This window comes from Populus euphratica, unplaced genomic scaffold, assembly GCF_000495115.2.
Source record: "Populus euphratica unplaced genomic scaffold, PopEup_1.0 scaffold129.1, whole genome shotgun sequence".
Classification (NCBI taxonomy): domain Eukaryota; kingdom Viridiplantae; phylum Streptophyta; class Magnoliopsida; order Malpighiales; family Salicaceae; genus Populus; species Populus euphratica.
Window position 1 is genome coordinate 218,145 of NW_011499907.1, and position 22,229 is coordinate 240,373.

The 22,229-nt window shown below is 28.9% G+C and overlaps 1 protein-coding gene across 1 annotated transcript; it reads left to right on the top strand.

Moving 5' to 3' along the window:
• The first annotated feature begins 6,323 nt into the window (after positions 1-6,323).
• Positions 6,324-9,818, top strand: LOC105133456 (cyclic dof factor 2). The gene is made up of 2 exons (XM_011037468.1): positions 6,324-6,698; positions 8,079-9,818. Exons 1-2 carry the CDS (start codon positions 6,468-6,470, stop codon positions 9,375-9,377), a joined length of 1,530 nt encoding a protein of 509 aa, XP_011035770.1. The 5' UTR covers positions 6,324-6,467; the 3' UTR covers positions 9,378-9,818.
• The last annotated feature ends 12,411 nt before the right edge of the window (positions 9,819-22,229 follow it).

A 22,229-nucleotide genomic window follows, 5' to 3' on the forward strand; every position in this document is an offset into this window, starting at 1 on the left:
AGTATTTATTTTATTTAATAAAATAAACAAAGCATTTTGAACGGGGGTGTTGGGAAGTCGGTATCTATTATTTGCTTAGGAATTAGAAGGATAAGCCCAATTTGACCACGTCATAAAAATTTAGCACCTGTCTTTTCTATTTGTTTCCTAATTTTTCTATTGAAGTTTTTGCACGTCTAGATTTGAACATGAGTGCGCTATAAAAGTATTTGACGTGTTTGTTATAAGAAAATAAAAATTACCAACAATAATTAACAATAACGTGTTAATGCTCACCATAGTTATAATACTTGATTAAAAGCTTGGGGAAGGGTTAGATTGGTCAATGTATGTATTGATGGATTGTCTCGGGTTTAAGGTGTGTTTTTATTAATGAAACAATATTATTTTAAATAAAATAAAAATAAAAATTTAAAATTTTAACTGAGTTATAAATTAACTAATCAAATCATCCATATTAATTAAGTTAACTTTTTAAATAGTTAAAAAGCAAATCTAGCTTAGATCATATCTTATAATAAAGGGTTATCAAATTGATTTATTAAGATAAGTTGAGTTTGATAAGTATGTATCAATATATATATTAAGTTACAATATATTTTAATGTTCTTTTTTTTTTTAGAGAAGGCCTAATATTTTTGCATAAAATGTTTTAATTATAAATTTTTTTTAATGTTTGGCTTAAAAAATATTTTTTCATAAAATATTTCTCAATTATGGTGGTAGTGAAATGAATAGTAGTGATAAAAAAAAATTGATCATAGTGATAATATTAATGAGATGACAATAACAATAATAAAAAATAAAATAATGATAATGGAAGAGATGGTGAATTAATCGTGATGATAATAAAAATAAAAATTTTATTAGAAATATTTGTGAAGGAAGGAGATGGTGGTCATAGTAAGATACAAATAATGATTAAAATAGTTGTATGATATTATAAATAAATTAATATTTATAAAATATTTTATAGAATTTTATGAGTTAAAAATATTTTTTAATAAATTAACTAAATTTAAAAGCTGATTGTAAAATGTTTTTTTATTGGCCTATTTTTCTATAAAACATTTTACATCTTTAAATTCATTTTATTCTTAAAGAAAATATTTTCAAAGCACTAAAAATTTTAAAATTTCTTTTATCAGAGACAAACCCCTGGATGGATAAACATCGTCCAATTTATTGGGCATTTTGACCCTCGTGGGCAATAAAGAAGAATGAGCTCTGGATTTTCCGTGATAAACTGGGCCGGCCAGGCCTATAGTGGGTCGAAATGAAAAAACCAATAGATTGGGCCTGAGATTCTTCACATCTCAAGATATTTGCTTCACCGCAGTTTCTGTTTGGGCTTTATATGTGCGTTTATAAAATATTAAAGTAAATATAATTGCAAAGACACAAGTCCTGCAGGTTGTGATCTACACAGCAAGTGTGACGCACGGTAAAGAAAAATATATCTATATTTTTTCAAATAGATATATTAACAACATTCATATAAAATCAATGAAAAATATTTTCATAAAAAATGGCTTAAATTTTTTAATTTTAAAAAAATAAAGAAAAATTCTTTATTTTTATTTTTATATCTTTGTAAAAAATATAAATTTAAAAAACAAAAATATTTAACTTAGTTAAATTTATGATTCGAGTTATAAGTTTGATGAACTAATATATAAAATTTAAATTCATTAAATATATTGCCATCTTTTTTTTTTAATTTCATGTTTTGATTTAAAAAAAAAAATATCTATTTTTGTTACAATATATTTATGTAAAAAAATGAACAGAATTATACAATCCAATAAAGTCTATAATCTAGTTTGTGATTTTAACAATTTTAACAATAAAATAAATATATGTCCAATATTATTATTTTAATATATTTTTTAAAATATTTTGAATTAGTATGTGTTATATATTTCATTTTGGTTTCTATATAATTAATTGGTATTAATTTGTTTTCATAGAGATATTATTATTTTAAACCTGAGTGGTGGATTTTAAAAGCATCTACTAGATGCCTACCAACCTTGACACGTGTACAAAAATATTAATCTCTTTGGCTTTTCTGTGCCAACCAATCTTGCTTTTACACGTTTGGATTGCACAGAAAGTCCAATAACCGGATGTTCCGACTTCCAAGAACACTTCAGATACTATTTTACTTATTGACGTGTGAGTCCCTACATCAATTTATTAGTTTATCTAATTGGTATGGCCACCAGCTTTTTGCAACTTGTACACGTGTAAGCCCCTCGTGAATTCTCCGTTTCACCAGGAAAAAGCTGAGCCACTAGAAGTAGATTCTTTTTGAAATCTTTGGTGGGTGCTTTACAGGCGTGGTACTTGGGAACACGTGTGGCGATATCGAGGGATTCAACGGGATTAGGGGAGCTGTAGAGGAGCGCCTTTTCACTTTACTTTTTGTGCGGGGCCTACTTGGAATATGGCTCTGACGTGGCAGAAAGCTATTTCTGTTAAATTGGTTTTTACAGCTTCGTGGGGTCCTCCTCACATGGGATTCTTGAGGCCGCACTTGGGATGTGAATGTGATTAGTAAATTAAATTACGAAATAGGAAGATGATGTGATATTCAATTTATAATTATTAATATCTATTTAATAATGGTGGAAGAAGAGATAAAATATTATATTTGATTTTATTAAAAATGACAAAAACATCTTTATTTATTAAAAAAAAATTATTGGTTAATTTGCTGCTTTGTTCCCACCTTTTTTTTGCGTCGACCTCTCGCCTATTAAATAAGTGTTGATAATTATAGTTTAAGCATAATAAATTATATTAGAATTAATGCATTAAAAATCATTAAAAACCAGAATTCACCTCTTTATAACATTTAAAAAGATTTAATTGTGTTTTTTTAATTAATTGTCATAGGAAATAGAATAAGATGATGATTATCTATTAAAACCTTTAATTCAAATACAACTTTACCAATATTATCATCTTATATTCTTAACAAGCTCATGGTCCACAAGCTCACACTCTTATTAATGCAACCCTTCATTAATTACGTATTTTTTTCTTTTGCTTTAATGGAAATAAGGCCCTTTTATTTTTTATCAACAATAAAATTAATATTCTTCTTTTTTACGGATAGTTACTTATGAAAAAAATAAAAATTGTTGACGTTGAATAATAATTATGTTGATATACAAGTATATATCTTTAAGGAGCACCTTTGGTAACAAGGAAAGAAAAAAAGAGCAAGAAAATAAAATAAAAATTGAAAAATAAATAACTTTTAGGCCAGCAATCCACCAACATTCAGGAGGACCAAAAAAATAAGAAAAGAAATGTCAAATAAAGTCTAAATATGGAAAAAAAATGTAAAAAAAAAGTGAACAAAGGAAGGAGAAAAGGTGTTTGTGATTTATTCGAAATTCCGATATGAGATAAGGGCTTTAGATCCATCAACGAAGGAGGTTAGTAATAAAGGGGGATACTGCAAACTAGGGCTTGATCTAGTGGTGGAAGGGGCTTGCCTTCTTCCACTGTACCTGGATTCGAGCCCCAGCATGCACGCCTGTCATCCCAGCGGTGCCTTACATGCCTACTGGGTTTGTAGGATATTCAGTGGGCCGTGGGGATTAGTCGTGGTGCGCGCAAACTGGCCCGGACACCCCACGTAAATAAATAAAAAATAAAAAAAATAAAGGGGATACTTGAAGAAAGTGCAAACGCAAGATTATTCTGCTTTCTAAAGGAAGTCCGTTCTCTACGCCTCAAAAAAAAAAAAAAAGACACGTCTTATATTCATTGTGACAGTATATTGCTGTTTTGCATTTACAAAAAAAAAAAAGTATTTCTATCTTTTCATATATGTTTTTAAAAAATTTTAAACACAGTAAATTTATTTAACTATTATCAAAGTCAAAATTTTTAAAATTATCATATATTTTTTTAAAATTATGATAAAATAACAACTTAATTCTTAAGATAAAAAAGTATGCATTTAAGGTTCTTTTCATCTTTTAATTAAAGTTGCTTTTTAATTATTATGATTTTCAGTTTCATAAATAGCAATTTCATCTTGTTACATAGATTAAATATTATTTTATTAAAAAAGCTATTGGTTTATATAATACATGTCATCTTCTTATTAGCACAATACATGTCGGCTTGGTAGGTGGTCTGGTTTTGGTAGAGCATTTTTTTGTTATTTTCTGAAAATTATTATTTAATTTTTTTTATTGTTGGAATTTTAACTTTAATTTTTTATTTTTAACTATTTTATTAAATTTTTATTTATCTTTAATTTTACCATTCAATTTTAATTTTTCATGTATTATTTTTCAATTCAATTCTTATTTTTTTTATTTTTTATTTTTTCTTGGTCTTTTTTATAAATATTTTACTAGTTTTATATTTCACCGTTCAATCCAAATTTATAATATATTATTTTTTTTAATTTAATTCTCATTCTATTGATTTTTTATCTTTTTATTAGAGTTAATTTTCTTTCACTTGCTATTTTTTTAAATTTTTCTATATAATTATTTTTTTAATTTTATCATTTAACATTTGATTTGTTAGTATTCGACACTATGTTTCAAAAATGTTTTTGAAAACATTTAAAATTTTTTTACTTTAAATTGATATATTATTAATGTTTTTAAATCATTTTAATATGCCAATCTCAAAAATAATTTTTAAAAAATATAAAAAATTATTGTCATATTTTTTGGAGTGAAAAACACTTTAAAAAGTAACTATAATCATATTTCCAAATCATTTTATGATTTTTTCATATATGATATTTTGAATCTAACAACTTAGATAATAAATTTAAAAAATTAAGGGGGATTAATTAATTTTTTTACTTATTTTTTTATTTTTTTATTCTTTTTTATTTATAGAAGTTAAGGTTATTTTTTATATATATATATTTTCAGAAACACCACCAACATCCCGAATAGGCTTAAATTAATATACTCATGACAAGACACGAGATATTGCCAAATACAATCTCTCATGGCAAGAGAGAGAGAAAAACCAGGCCTTCAAAGTGGAGCAATAGGCCACCACGCGATTTCATCCACAAAATTGCTCCACTCGAGAAAAACACCATGATTGAGCATCATCGAAGGTTTTTTTTGTTAGAAAAAGAACAAAAAATTGCCCCAAATTAGTTTTTTCCTTTTATATCTTTCTTTAAAAAAAAACTAAAATTAGATGTATGGTGTCATGTTGGAAGCGATGGTACTTGAAAAAAATGATATATATATATATATATATATATATATTTGTACGTTTACAAGCTTTTTCATAAAGTAAAATACTATTAAGAAACTCATGAACTTGCTAGTAAAGTCAAGTGAGATTTAAAAAGGAAAGAGAAGTCAAGAGAAAAGGTTTAAGATTCAATAAATCTCTCAATCAAGAAGAACATTTTTATGCCCTTTTCTTTTCTCTAAATAAGACAAGAAAAAGGTCTCAAAATTAGCTTAATTTCTACGTTCCCTCCTCCCAATAAAACCTTACACTCTAAGTCATGTTTAAGGCAAATCACAACGCGCCTATAAGACTGCTTATTTATTTATTTATTATTATTATTATTATTATTATTATTTATTTTGAAACAAACTCATGATACACAACTTATTTGCTGATTGGATCAAAGATTCAAAACCAATAACATGAATAATAATAATAATAATTTATTCATACAATAATCCATCAATTTCAGCTAACATAAAAACTATAGGGCAATATTTTTAAATTATATTAAATGTTGAATAGCAAGGAAAAGGGAGCGTGGAACAATCAATCATTTTCATTTACAATTCACAGAGAATTGTTTAATATGAAATAATAATAATAATAATAATAATAGCATGTACTATTAGAGAGGATAAGAAAGCGTTGAAAGAGAGAAAGGGTTGGGTGACTAGGATTGAAAGTAAAAAGAGCGCTGCCGCTGTGAGCAAGAAGATAATCAAAAAGAGAAGACAAATAAAATCTTTCCTTCAAGGCCACACCACATACAATACTTGTGGTTCAGAATTGCTCTACGGAGCTTTTTCTTTTTTCTTTTTTTTTAAACCGTATTTTATAATTCAAAAAACGAAGTTTATTTTGTTTGAGTTTAATCTTTTTAATTTATTTTAATATACTGATATTAAAAATAATTTTTTAAAATATAAAAAATATTATATTTATTTATTTTTTAATAATACTCCAATAAATAATAACAGCCGTCACAATACAAATACTATAACCTGCTGACGTGGCACCACCCTCCTGCCTAAACGGATCAAAAACACGTCGACAACACTTACACATCACAACACATATAGTCTAAGTTTACACATGGTGCTCGGTGTCTGATCTCTTTACACGCTTTTCTCTCTCTAAAAATAGCAGTACTCTCTCTCTCTCTCTCTCTCTCTCTACAAGCTTACAGTTTTTTTAGTTGTTCAATAAAAGAAAAGCAGGCAGAAATGGCGGAGCCAAAAGACCAGGCATTTAAGCTGTTCGGGAAGACTATTCAAGTGCCAGAGATCTCTGTTACTACTGCTACCACCACAGATGATGATGATGATGACGATAGTCAAGATCAAGACCGTCCTTCTTGTGCGAACTCTTCTCTTGATGAGACCAATATTACTGATGATTATGATAACAATGATAAAAGAGATCATGGAGAAGAAGATAGAGAAACTGATGATAAGGTAAAATGATTGTTATTATTGATCTTGATTGGTTTGTTGGATTTTGAGATACCCATTTCTTAAAAAATCAAAATAATTAATGGGTTTTCTTTTCCACTGTTTTGTTTTGGTTTGGAAAAGTCAGTGCTTTCGGATTCTTTGTTTTATGCTTATGATTGATTTGGTTCAGGTTCCTTTGGAGATTGCGGGCCTATGTATATAACTAGTCTGTCAAGTAACTAGCTAGATGATTCACAGAAGAATCATTTTTGATATTTTTTTATAATGGGAAAATTAGATTTGTTGCCATTTTGAGAGGTAATTTTTGTGTTTTTAATTTAAGCAAAGTCAGTAATCTTTTTGACCGTCTGGGTTCTGGGTGCTGAATTGTTAGGTATAATGGGTGTTCTTTCTTCCATATGTGTATCATTGAAAACCAATTTTCCCCTCAAAAATCCTTTTCTGTTATATGAAAAGTGGCTGGTCTTTTGAATTACGCCTTAAAATACTTTCTGCTATGTATTTTTTCTAGTGAATTTCCAGGCTGACTTTTTTATAATTTGTCTAACAATATTCCCTTTATTCATCTCAATAAAGGGAGAAAAAAAGGAGTGTTTTTGATGCTTGCAGTAGAAATTTCACACCACAATCCATGCTTACTGTCTACCTAAGCTTGCCTCCTTGTAGGGGTTTCTGTCAATTTTCCTTTCCTTTAAAGGACAAAAGATTAATGGTGCTTACTTTTAAGTTAGAGGAGCTTGGATCAATATATTTCTGCCCTTAGATTCTCAAAAAAGTGATTCAGCAAAATCTTTTTTCGTCTCCTAGTTTATCATTTTGTTATTCTGCTCTGTTCAGATTTGCATAAATTGGTTTCTTTTACCATTCTGGCTTGTTCAGTGTGTCAAAACACAAATGCTTATCATTTCTTGGTTTTGTTATTTTGAATAAGAAATGCTTCGACCTTGTTCTACAAAATTATCTTCTCTTGCCTTTTTGAGATGATTCGAAAATAAATATATAGCCCATGTGAGCGATTGAGTTGGCTATGGGCATAGCATCTAGTTTAGGCTTAATGGTTCTAGGAAAAAAAATGTCACTGAACCCAAACCACTATCATTTGGAGAAATTGAGATGGGATAAACCTCATTTTAATTTCCTATTTATATAAAAAAAGAAGTTCAGAAGCACTCTACCGATCCTTATGTCTCTCATCCGTCTCACTTTTTTTCAGCTTTAATGAGTTAAAATATATATTTGCTGTGAAAATTCTGTCAGTTGTAATTTTCTTTTAGCTTAAATTGAACTGGTTTCTCCATTCAAAGCCTGTGTTCTCTTTTTTGTTTCTCAAGAATTTAGTGTTGGTACTTATATTTATTAATTGTATCATAATCAATTCAGGATTCGGTGGGGAAAACACCAATTGAGAACCAGGAAGATGGAGCTTCACCTGTAGCTGCCAAAGAGTCTTCAAATCTAGATGCAACTTCAGGGACAAGTGAAAACCCTAAAACACCTTCCATTGAGAAAGAGAGCACGGCGTTGAAAACTTCAAACACTGAAGAAGAACAGAGTGATACAAGTAATTCACAAGAGAAAACCCTGAAGAAACCAGACAAGATCATTCCATGCCCCCGCTGTAATAGCATGGACACAAAGTTTTGTTACTACAACAATTACAACGTGAACCAACCCCGACACTTCTGCAAGAATTGTCAGAGAGAGTGGACAGCTGGCGGTACCATGAGGAACGTGCCCGTGGGTGCTGGTCGTCGCAAAAACAAGAACTCAGCTTCTCATTACCGTCACATAACCATTCCTGAAGCTCTCCAGAATGGTCGAGCTGATGTTCCAAATGGAGTCCACCATCCTTCACTGAAAACTAATGGAACAGTGCTAACCTTTGGCTCTGATGCACCCCTTCATGAATCAATGGCTTCTGTATTGAATCTTGCTGATAAAACAATGCTGAACTGCACAATGAATGGGTTTCATAAACCTGAAGCATTAAGGGTCCCAGTTTCTTATGGAGGTGGTGAAAACGGTGATGACCATTCTAATGGATCTTCTGTCACGGTGTCAAATTCAAGCGATGAAGCAGGCAAAAGTGTGTCCAAAGAATCAGCTATGCAGAATTATCAGGGCTACCCCCCTCAGATACCATGTTTTCCTGGAGTTCCCTGGCCTTACCCTTGGAATTCAGCTCACTGGCGCTCCCCAGTTCCCCGACCTGCCTTTTGCCCTTCCAGTTTTCCTATGCCATTCTATCCTGCAGCAGCTTATTGGGGTTGTACTGTACCAGGTGCTTGGAATATCCCTTGGCTTCCTCAACCATCTTCTCCGAAACAAACCTCCTCGAGCTCTGACCCAAACTCTCCAACCCTAGGGAAACATTCAAGAGATGAAAACGTGCTCAAACCTAGCAACTCCAAAGAAGAGCTGGTGAAACAAAATAACACTGAAAGATGCCTTTGGATTCCGAAAACACTGAGGATTGATGATCCAGGAGCAGCCGCAAAAAGCTCTATATGGACAACACTTGGGATTAAGAATGATAAGCCTGGCTCATTTGGGGGGCGAGGACTCTTTAAGGCCTTTGATTCAAAGGTTGAGAAGAATCGTGCAGCCGAAACCTCTCCAGTCTTGCACGCTAATCCTGCAGCATTGTCTAGATCTCTCAAATTTCAGGAGAGCTCATAATTTGGGTAGCTTTAACTTGATATTTGTTCCGAGCAGTGGAAACAAGTTATGGTGTTTCAACTTTAACAGCTTTATAAACTGAAGGTTTGCAGTTCAGTCACTGGCATCATTTGTCAATGGTCTCCTTGCAGTCGATCTATAAGAGGAAAGAGCAGAGGAGAAGAGAGCTATCCTAGCTAGCAGCAGTAGCCACCGTTAGGTATTTATCTTTTTTCTGGAAGCAGTCCAGGACGGTGCTTTTGGATGTCCACTTGCATGGTTTTCCAAGTTAATGTACATATTTATATATGAAATAGTGAGAAACTGAGAGCTTAGGAAAGAATTGAGCTTGTGTAGCATAAGAATCCCTTTTGTACTAAAATAAATTTGGGAATGGAAATCCAACCTCGTCGTTTTTATTGGGACTTCAAATATATGGAGAGTACTCCCATGTTTAGCTCACCACTAAATTGTCCGATGCATGCAGGTTCTATGCTAACTCTTTTTTGAAGCTCTATATATCATGGCAACATGACGAATCTAATTCCTTTCGAGTTGGATATCCAATCAACAATGTCATCTGTCATCAGCTATCACACAGCTGCTGATAAAATAAATGCAGCTTCTTGGCTCAGTTGTGCAGGAAACTCAGGCGATAGGTTTGGAGATTGCTCCTTTGTCCATTTCCATTGAGAAAGGAAAAAAAAATAAAAAATCCAAGGATACAGTTAAAGCGGATCGAATGAAGACAGGGAAGTTAATATTATTCCACATCTCTGAATATGGAGGGCAGATAAGATAAGGGCTGCGAAATCGATAGACAAAAGGTTGATGTAGGCCCTTCCCTTTGCAGATAGACTTGAATTCTTATCAGAGAGGGCCAAACACCTTTCCTTTTCTTTATACAAAAGAATCGAACGAAACAAATGGCACCAAAACGTGGAAAGTGTTCTTCCCATTTCTTATTGCTTTCATATTTCCCTCTGCTTCTTCCTCGAACCGCTCATACTATCTGTAACAAGGAAAAAGGACACAATTTGTGATCCTCTTAACCCTAAACCAAACATGGATTACTCTATGATAGCATAATTAATTAAACTACTTATGGTTAATCACACAAGGCCTAAGAAGACAAAATAATTTCCCTCTATAATTTCCATGCGAGTTTCCATCATGATCCTTCCGCGCACCGATCAATTCGTATACATTAATTTTATGATGTTAATTAGCTGAAATCCATGGTAATTCACAGCTAATTATCATATTACTGGTGGAAGGAAGAAAAAGAAAAGGCCTTGGGTTGATGTATCAAAATCAGGTCAACGTGTATCTACAGGGTAGTGAAAAACGTTGAGATATTTGGGGTGTTGAATATTCGGCAAAGGCTGGCCACGATTCTTGCGTGCCATGAGCTGTTAAAGGGACCCAGCACATGTGATGCCTTTAAGCTTCTGGGTTTGCTTCCTTCAACCTTCCCTTTCTTTCTCTGTCTTTTTGCCACTAGATGAAGGGAAGTGACGACCTCCCCGCCTCTTATTTGTCTCCTAATTTCTTATGCTCAAAGTCTTCTTCGTTTCTTTTGCTGCTGAATTTGCTAAATTACGGTCCCTGGACTCACTATATCTGCTTTCTTATTTTGCTTACGATGATAGTGATACTGAATCATGATAGATATGTTTTTTTTTTAAATATATAAAAATAATATTTATTTATTTATTAAAATATATTTTTAATATTAATATATTAAAAAAATTAAAAGTAAAATATCTATTTTTTAAAAATAATACAGACAGACTACAAGTACAGCAAAACTTTAATGTTATAGTTGGAAACTCCCATAATAATAAATATCATCACACTCCTGAGAAACCTGTGGTTCTCCTTTCCCTCGATGAATTTATTATGGTGACGTTAATGGCGAGGATTTATCTATGAGTAGAAGAGCAGGCATCCTCTTTTATATTCTCCAAAATTTCTGTCCATGAAAGGATTTTCATGTAATATTTTTGCTTGTATCGAAAATTAACTGCCGTTTCCCTTCTAAAGGGTGTGTTTGATAACATGAATGCCTAGTATAAATTGTATTTTTTAAAAATTTAAAAATTTTATTTTTTATTTTTATATAATTTTAGATTGTTTTGATGTTAAAAATAATTTTAAAAAATAAAAATAATTTTATTTTAATATATTTTTAAATAAAGTTTTTTGCTTAGAATATGGATTTCTTGCTAAAAATAATTCATAAGTTGTTTGTTTGCAGACAGTGCATGTTATCGATTCAAGACACTGTTTATATTGGTCAGAAGCCCTTGTCTTGGTTTTTGCAACTAACTCTAATATTTTAATTGTTACTATATTTAGCTTTTATTATTATTATTATTAAAAGGGGAATTTTCATGAAAATCACATGCAAGTAAACCTGTATGATTAGCTAGGCAGTCTACTCACCGATTAGTCTCCAACGAACACGACGAACACACCAAATAATTTGCAAGAGGAGGAAAAAAAGAATAGAATGAAATGGTTGGGAATTAGGACCTGAGGGATCAGATTCCTTACGAATCATGTCCGCGTATAGTTTGGAGTCTACCTCTAGTTATGCATTGCAAAATCCCGCATTCCATGCCTAAATAAGACAAGGTAGAATCCTCCATTTTTGGCCATTAAAGAGTTGTTTGGAACATGTTTGGAAATGCAATCTTTAAAAATCTGATTTTTTAATTTAAAATTATTATTTTTTATGTTTATGGATTGTTTTGATGTGTTAATATTAAAAATAATCTTTTTAAAAATAAAAAAATATTTTGATATATTTTCAAGTATAAAAAACTTTGAAAAATAATTACTACTACTGTATTCTTAATTACCATCTTAAAAGTGAACAAATACCAGTGTTGTAAAAAAAATTTTAAGTCCTATCCACGCTCCTATATGTTGTGTCATTCTCAAAGCGAAGCACCTAACAAACCTAAAATAACTAGTAAAAAAACTATTTATATTGATCTCAATAGCTTCTTTATTGATAAAGGCCTAACAAATCAACATCAAACCCCATGTGATTAATGGAAGATCCCACGATCTAATTTGAATCTAAGATTTACTTAGTTGAGACACTAGAGTGTCGATATTTATGTTAGTTTAATATATCCTATAGTTGATTGGTTGGTTATATATAAAATTATTATATTAATGTAAATATATATTTATTATTAATACAAACTTAATTTATCTTTCATATTCATATAATATTAGATTAATGAATCTAATATTTAATTTATGAATTTAGAATAAAGATAAAGTTCATGAGACAAAAATATTTTGCAAAGAAAATTATAAATTTCTATTGTATTAAAGCATTATTTCTAAAATGTTCATAATCAATGCTCTCTTAAATGTTATATATTTATTAGATTTGTGGAGACTTGTACATATTATATTCTTTTCTTTATGAAAGGAAGTAGTTGTTATTATAAAACATGTATACTAAATTAACCCACATGAAGATTCCTTATAGAGTTGTCATCTATGTCTAAGGAAAGTCTTATGTGATGGTTGTGTAATCGATTCTTATATTTGAGATACTAAATTATCTTATATCGAGAATGTTATGCTTTAATCCTGTTATATATTATCTATCCCTACACTATTGACCATGAATAATTTTAATCGCTCATTATTTGTTCGTACCAAGTCTGATGAAAGGTTAATGATTTTAATTTCTATTAATAATCTTATTGTTACTGGTGATAATAATGTAACCATCACCAATCTTAAGAGGGTTCTTTATTATAAATTTATTATTAAAGATCTTGGAGTTCTCAAATATCTCATTGGCATAGAGATTTCTACATCTCATAAAAGATTGTTTTTTAATCAACAAAAATATATGCTTGATTTGTTACATTAAGTTGATATGCTTGAATGTAAACCTATAAAGTCACCTCTAGATAACACACTTTATATGAACTTGGATGGAGAGTTTTTGATCTACCTCAACTTTATAAAAAAAACTAGTAGGAAAGCTTATTTATATTACAATTACACGACCTAATATAAGTCATGTGGTTAGTATTGTGAGTCAATTCATACACTCAACCACTACAATTGATATGATGATTATCAAATGGATCCTTCTTATGTAAAATCATGAACTTGTCTTATGCAAAATCATTCACATATACTTGGTTATATCATTCACATATATTTGGTTACATTAACGTAGGTTGGGTAGGAAATACTCTTGATAAAAATCTGGTTTTGTGAAAATGTAAAAAAAAAAATTGATCATTGCTTGTTCTAGCACAAAAGCTGAATATCACACAATAGCCTCTACTACTTTTAAACTTCTATGATTGAAAACATTGCTTGATGATTTGGGTTTTTCTCACCCTTAACCTATGTCTCCTTTTTGTGATAATTAAGTCGCAATGTATATTGCTTTTAGTATTTCATGAATAAACCAAGCACACCAAAGTTGACTATCATTACATCTGGGAACAAGTTTAATCTTGGATGATTGTTACTCAATATACTTAGAGTCAAGATTAAGTCGTGGATATATTCACCAAGACCTTGTCCTGTCTCAATTTCATCAAAATTCATTCTCATAATTCATTTGCAAGATCCTTTTTGTTTTCTTTTTATAGAGAAATATAATAGTCATTTTGGAAAATATTGAAAAGATAATATATATATTGATGTATATTTTATAATCATGTTTATGTCTTTTAACTTATCAATTTAATCGCTACTAAGAAAAGTTCTATTTATTGAAAGTTGCATTTATGTTTTACAATTTTATCTCCTTTCCTATTCTGTCTTGTCTCATTTATCTCTGTTATATTTGCCTCTTGTATAATGCAAACACTATATGTAATTATTATGAATTCAAATTTTAAGTGTAACTTTGAATGGTTTGTTCATCTAATAAAGATAACATGTTATGTTACTTAAGGTAGCATTTGGCTACTATCTTGAGATAAACGAGATAGGGATAATGAAGAAAAAAATGTGTTTAGTTGAAGAGATAAAAACAAAGACAAATACATAAAAATAAATTTATCTATAGGACAATTTTGAAACGAATTTATGTATTTTCAAAACAGACATAAAAATAAAGCTATTTGTAGGACATTTTTTAAGTGAATTTTTGTACTTTCAAAACAAGTAGTAAAGAGAAGACAAGTATCTAGAGACAAGATTTATTATTTTTTATTTTTAAAATATCCTTGTAAAAAGCTTTTAATTTCAAAATTATTCAATTGAGATATAAAAGGATAAAAATAGATCTTATCATCGTTTTAAAACCTACCTTAAAAATTGATCTGGGGTAAGCCCTATGTCGATAAACTTGAGTTGAATCAAGTTAGCATAAAGATAAAAGTGGTTATTATAATAATTTTAAAACTCGATCCAAGGGTTGATTTAAGGCAAGACTTGAGGCTCAACACAGGTTTTCTCATGTTAATGTAAGGATAAAAATAATTATTATCATAGTTTTAAAAACCAACACAGGGGTAGATCTGAGATAAGTGGGATCACGAGTCAGGAGGGTCAACCCAGTTCAATATATAGAGAAAAATAATTATTATTATAAGTTTAAAACTCGAATCAAGGCAAGGTTAGATCACGGGTCAGGGAGGTCAACACAAGTTTTTTTATGTGTCAATATTTGAATAAAAATAATAATTATTATAATTTTAAAACCTAACTTAAAATTTAACTCAAGGTAAGGCCTAGGTTATGGGTTGAGTCGGTCAATCGGGTTGACTTAAATGTTAAAAAAATATCAAAGCTATCTTTTTTTTTTTTTACAAAAGAACTTTTCAAAAAAAGTTAATAGGTTTTTGACCAATGTTTTATTCTTGATCGATTTGAGTTTTTGACTAGATCAGATCAGGTTAATCTTTTCTTTATTTTTTTAAAATCTAAACTAGTCTATGTCCCTCATTGACCAGGTACTGGATTGATCTATGAAGCCAATCCAAGTTTTATAACTAAGCTTATTATAATATTAGTAGTTGTAACAATCAATATAAACTAAAGTAAAAAAAAATAATGTCTAATGATTTTTTAAAATATATAAATTTGACAATAACACATATTAAGAATAAAATAATTTTTTTTATATATTTTATTATATCTTGTCACTATTAATTAAATAAGATACAAAGATTTCTATAATATTTTATATTCACTATCAAACATAATTATATGTTCTATTCTCTCCTGTTTTATCTTGTTTCATTTACCTCTGCTATATTTTCCTTTTATGTCCTACCAGCACTATATGTAATTAATATGAATTCAAATTTGAAGTATAACTCTGCATGTTTTATTCATCAAACAAACATGACAAGGTAGTATTTAATTACTATTATGAGACAAGAAAATATAGGCAATAAAGACAAAAATATATTTTATCAAAAAGAAAAAAAAACAAAAACATAAAAATAAATATATCTATATAACAATTTTGAAGTGAATTTATAAAAAGACAAGTCTATAGAAATAATATTTATTATTTTTTATTCTTAAAATATCTTTATAAAAAACTCTCAATTCTCAAAATTTTCAACTAAGATATAAAAGGATAAAAATAAATTTTAAAAAATAAAAAAATAAATTATTTAAATAAAAAATACTTTAAGATACACAACCATTACTTATACTTTCAAAAAAATAAAAATAAAAATAAGACAAGTCATGGCAATGTATCATGCTATGTGAGGTAAGAAAAGGCTAAACCATGGGAAAGTCAACCCTCCAGCCTAATGTATTTCTAATTTTCTAATGTGATTAAGCTCGTAATTAAGTCATTAAAAGTAGGGTGGAGGCATGATGAGTCAGAGATCCATTAATTATAAAGGTGTTTAACAAGGTTGAATGATGCCTAACAAGTAACAAATGAAGAAACAATACCATTATTAGGTCTCTGATAGCCAATTAAGTAAAGAATAAGTGGGCTTTGCCCAGAAATTAAAAATAAATTAAAAAAAAAAGAAAAAGAAAGAAGAAGACTTCTTCCAATCCAACCTGGCTTCAATGCTAGTGCAATAAGACCTAATTTGTTACTGTACGAATCAATTATTAATTTAACATTAACAAAAAAAAAATCCAAAAATGTGGAAGGCAAAAGCTTTTGTCCATCTTTATCCTGAAATCATTCTTTTTCTTTTTCTTTTTCTTTTTTTATTTAGTTTAACATTGCTTTTTATTTAGAGTACAAGACTCTTATCTAAATTTTATTTTTTATTTGAAAATATATTGAAATAATATTTTTTTTATTTATAAAAATTTATTTTTGATATCAACATATTAAAAATTTATAACTCTAAAACAAAATTAATTTAAAAAAATTAAAAAATTCTCAAAACAAAATTTAACCATAAAAACAAAGGCAAGCTACATGAATCATTGCGATCCTGTGATTAATGATATCCATGATTAATGCTCGACATGTTCTTAAAGGGATTATCTCATGCATGGCACGCATGTCTCCATTTTGATCATTTCATAGTTGTGATTTAGGGCATGCTACACATGATTTTCAATGTCTCAATTTTGCTATTTAAAGAAAATAAAGCTTATTATGTGTAGCCAGCCAATTTAACATATTTGTTTTTTTAATAGACGCTTCATTGTTAAGAAATAATAATTAGTAATTTTAAGTCGTATTAGTAATTCTTTTTGCTGGTGTGGAAAAATTTCCTATCAAAATATATTGATGCTTGGAAAAAGAAAGCACTACGGGTTTAGGTTGGGATTAGGATAGAGATGTGGTGAGGTGAGATTGAGCATTTTTTATGAGATTCACGTAAAAAATAATAAATATTTTTAGTGAGATTTGATTTGTGTTTTAGAACTTGTTTTTATATTTTAAAAATATTTTTAAAAAAAATATGAATTTTTTATTTTTTGTTAGCAAAAAAATAATGAATTTTCATGTATTTCGATCATTTTGATATGCTAATATAAAATATAATTTTAAAAAATTATAATTTTAATATATTTTTAATAAAAAATAATTTTTAAAAAACCATCACCTAACAATCTATTTACAAAAAAACCCAACCACACCTTAGTAAGTCTTTTTGCCTGTTTGGAAAAATTTCCTATCAAAATATATCGATGCTTGGAAAAAGAAAGCACTACGGGTTTAGGTTGGGATTAGGATAGAGACGTGGTGAGGTGAGATTGAGCATTTTTATGAGATTCACATAAAAAATAATAAATGTTTTTAGTGAGATTTAATTTATGTTTTAGAACTTGTTGTTTTTATATTTTAAAAATATTTTTTTAAAAATATAAATTTTTTATTTTTAGTTGGCAAAAAAATAATGAATTTTTATGTATTTCGATTGTTTTGATATATTAATATAAAACATAATTTTAAAAAATTATAATTTTAATATATTTTTAATAAAAAATAATTTTAAAAAACCGTTACCTAACAATCTATTTATAAAAAAACCCAACCACACCTTAGTCTTAGTGCTCTCTCTCTCTCTCTAGATCTGGTTTCCAACGAAAAGTCAACTATTAAAATGTATTTATAAAAGAACAGAATAGTTAAATTAATGAAGAGTGGAGTTCAGCAGGGAGACAGGTTCTAATGGGGAGGGGATGGGGAGATTTGGATTTGAGTTTCAATGCATCAACTGCATGTTAGATTCTCCTGCTCAGGCAAAGATGATAAATTTAAAGCACTAGGGGATAAGTATATTCCCATCTCAAAATTGATGCTCGCTGGTTCTTAGTATTACCCTAAAAAATAATATAACACAAAAACAAATAAAGACTACAAAAAATTAATTAAGGATTCAAATTTAATAATCGGATAGGTCCTGGACCAAAAACAATAATATAAACCTATACAAAAAAATAAATAAATGAAGGATTACTGAATAGTTTAGTAATGGTTTGAAAAACTTGTTTTAGGTTATTTTAAAGTATTTACTAGATAGATGGTTAATTTTTTTAATATTAAAAAATATTCAGGTGATGCTAGTATTTTTTTCAAAAAAAATTATTTAAAATTCAAGTCATTAACTCAACTAAATTCAGTTAATTTAATAATATAATTAAAGAAAAAGGCATTGACAACAAATAAAAGAAACAAAAAGTTTTTTTTGACAACGATTCAACACAAAAAATAAATCTTTGGCAATATTATAGAAATATTTTTTTTAATATTCTTAAAAGTTCTTCATATTTTTATTTAATAACAAAGTAAAAATTAAATGAAAATAAGATAATTGAGTAAAAAGCAAAATGAAAAAAAAAAGTCTAAAACTCAATACCCAGTAAATCAAATATCAAGAGATTGAAAAAAAAGATAACCTGGATCTACTTGAGTTAACTTATCAAATTCATAATCTTATAATGAGATCAAGATAATTCCGTAAAAATAAAATTAAATAAAATTATGATACTCAAATCTCAAACTAATCTAACATTGAAGGGTGAAACCAGAAAATAAATGATTAAAAAAAAACAAAAAAAAAAACTCGAGTCAACCTGGACTAATCCATCAAATTTATAACATAAGACATGAGATCGAGATAATCTCATAGAAAGAAAAGTGAAAAAAATAATGAGAGTCAATCCCCAACTAACTAACAAGGATGAAATTGAATTTTAAAAAAAAACCTTAAAAAAAATAAAACCAACCTAATCTAATTTTTTAAATGTGTGATCCGGGTCATGAGGTTGGATTACATCATAAAAAACAAACATAAAAAAAAAAAATCAAGAAACCAAAATTGATTCAATTAAGAAAATCAATTAAAAAATTGGGAAAAAAATTCAACAAAAAAAAAGATAAAAATATAAATATCAATTAAAAGAATGATGATCTATTTTACATGAAAAAAATAAAATGTTAATAAATAAAATTAAAAAAAGAGATTCAATTAAGAAAATGATAAAATAAAAATAACAATTAAAAGAATAAGAATTAAATTTAAAATAAAAATAAAATTGAAAAAAAAAATAAATAAAATTCAAAACTAAATAATAATAAAAAAATAAAAATTAAATTTAATAAAAAAAACAAAAAAAAACAGGACACCAAAATAATTTTGCAAGCCAACAAGGTTCACGAGGAGGGGAAAGAGAAAAGTGGAAAGAGAAGAAAAATAGTATTGCTAGAGCCTAAACACCACATCTCCACTAACACACACAGGAAAGAACATGAAGTGACGTTTTGAATGCCTCTCTAGATTCATCGTACTATGTCTCACAAGTAGCTCACAGGTAGCATGAATATCGCAGGCACTTCTCCCCCGCTAGTGCATGCGTGCCACCAAACTTTCTCAATCTATTTACCCCAATCCCTTCGTGCTTGTCCCAGTGTAAATTAGCCTAATTGTGTTATATTACGTAAAATTGAGCACTAGGAACTTTTCTCGATCCCGAATCAAGGAAAACAAAACAAAACACAAGTCAAATTCAGAATATAGCTAATATGCAGGGATCAAGTGGAGAAAAAGGGTTAAGAGACCGAATTGCAAATTGGTCCCTCAAATTCAAAAAAGTCCTCAAAAAAGAGGATGAACACTTCTCCAACCTTTGAATTCTATCCTTGAAGATCTAATTATTTTAAATTAATGAAATTTTATTTTTCACAAAACCAAGAATTAGCAAAGCGACGATGAATAATTTGTCCGACTCCTCGGGACCACCACGTGCGTGCATGGAAACAAATTACCAAAATCAATTACAAATCTAAGCAATGTCATATGGCAAAATAAGAAATAAAAGAAATTTAAATACCAAAGCCTAAACCGTTTGAATGAACAGTTTATTCCTACAAAATTTATCGAGTGCTATTAGTTTTTTGTATAATATTATACTATAATGTTAGTATCATATGAAAATATTTTATAAAAAAACTATAAACTTAGATAGCTTTTGTTTTGAGTAAAATATTTTACAAGAAAATATATTTTTAATTTGTTCTTCATAAAATATTTTATAAAAAAAATTATCAATGTAAAATATTTTACAATAACTTTTTTAATTTAGATAATTTAATAAAAAATATTTTCAACTCATAATTTTTTTTATAAAATATTATATATAATAATAATAATAATAATAATGTTCTTACAATATCATTCAATAATTACAATGCATTTCACTATTATTACTATTATTTCATTATAATAATTACTTATCAATATTATATTTTTCACATCATTACTTACCAAATTTTGTAAAATATCCTCTGTATATAAAATATTCTTACATTATATTAAAGATGGAAAAGAGGTTATCATGTGTGATTTTTTTTTTCATTCCAAGTTCCTAAAAATCAATAAAAATAATACAAAATTAAGTAAAAGTACCTTTAGATTTTACTTGGTGGGACACGAGCTACACCTGCTTATAATCTAACATTATAATTATGAAAAATTATTGTGAAAATATAAAATTATTTTTTGATTTTAGTTTGGATTTTTTTTATTTTAAGGGCATTTTATTCATTTTATTATGTAGTTGAGATGAAAAAAATTATATATCTCTGATTAATTTAATAATAACTAATAAATTATATAAAAAGAATTTAATATCTTCAATAATTAGTGTTAATTTTCTTGGTGCGAATATTTTCACTCACGCTACCCATCTAGCTTTTGTTAATGATATTCGTATCAACTTCAAAAGGTTAGGCGTGAAACAAAGATATTCCTCTGTGTAACGACCATAAGAAACTAGCAAAGAACAAAGAAATTGTAATAATGGTAATCTAAAAATAGACTAAAGGGCAGCTGCAACCAATAAAACACCAAATTTGATGCTTTCAACAACCTAAATAATTGAAGAGCTAGTATGAAAAAAACGAGTAAAAATCAAGTCACAGGATTGGACCTAACTAGAATCTAGGATTCTTTCTCATAGACATCATCGAAGCAGTTTCCAAGTGCTAAAAAAAGAAAAAGAAAACTCAAACCTCCTTGGCAAGTTCCATGTCCATGTATAAATTATACCTCTTTATTCTATGATCAAGCTGTAACCTCCACGAGGGTCTCCGCCTTATTGACAACCTCATCGTACCCTGCATTCCCCACACAAAAACAGAGCAATTTCTTCCTGGTGCTACAACCTAGAACTATTATTTACACTCCCAAGAAGGCATTAAAAACTCTTTCTTGGATCTGTAGACTGTGGGGTTTCACAATTCCCTAAAAACTATACTTGCGCATAAAGTCTGAGGCATACCCTTTTCCCAGAACTGTGCAAGAAATGATGGGTTGGTCTTGTTCTTTCAGGCTGGTTCTTGTTTTAGCTCTACTGGCTCTCCCCAGCTTCTCTCTTGGACATGGTATATTACAAGTTCTTGATGGGTTCTCTTGGCAAACTTTTATCTGGAATCATTTTTTTCTCTTTTGTTCTGTTTGATCCTTCCTCTTTGTGGTTTTAACACTTTTTTTTGTGTGTGTTAATTGAAGGATTCAGTCGGAAAGTGATTGAGACATACGAGCTTGGAGATTCTTCAGTTGGATTAGAGGTTGGTTTTCTTTCCTCTATTTTTTATGTTTTCCTTTATAATAATAATTATTGTTAATCATTTTAAAAGCGTATCCCTGTTTGTTTCCCAGGAAACTGCAGGGAAATCAAGGGGCATGTATGAATTGGACTATGATTTGGATCCGAAGCCCAACACCAACCCCAAAACAGGCTATATATACAGTCCTCCACGAGGCTGATTGATAAATATACAGCCGTGTCTTTCTTCAAATTGTTGTTTTATTGTAAAACAGAGTGGTTTCCAGAATTATATTGGCTATGTTTTTCTGTTTTTGTTGTTTTGGCAAACTGTAATTTGTGAGTAAGATGCTTGAATGTTGACTCTCTTGTTGTAATGAT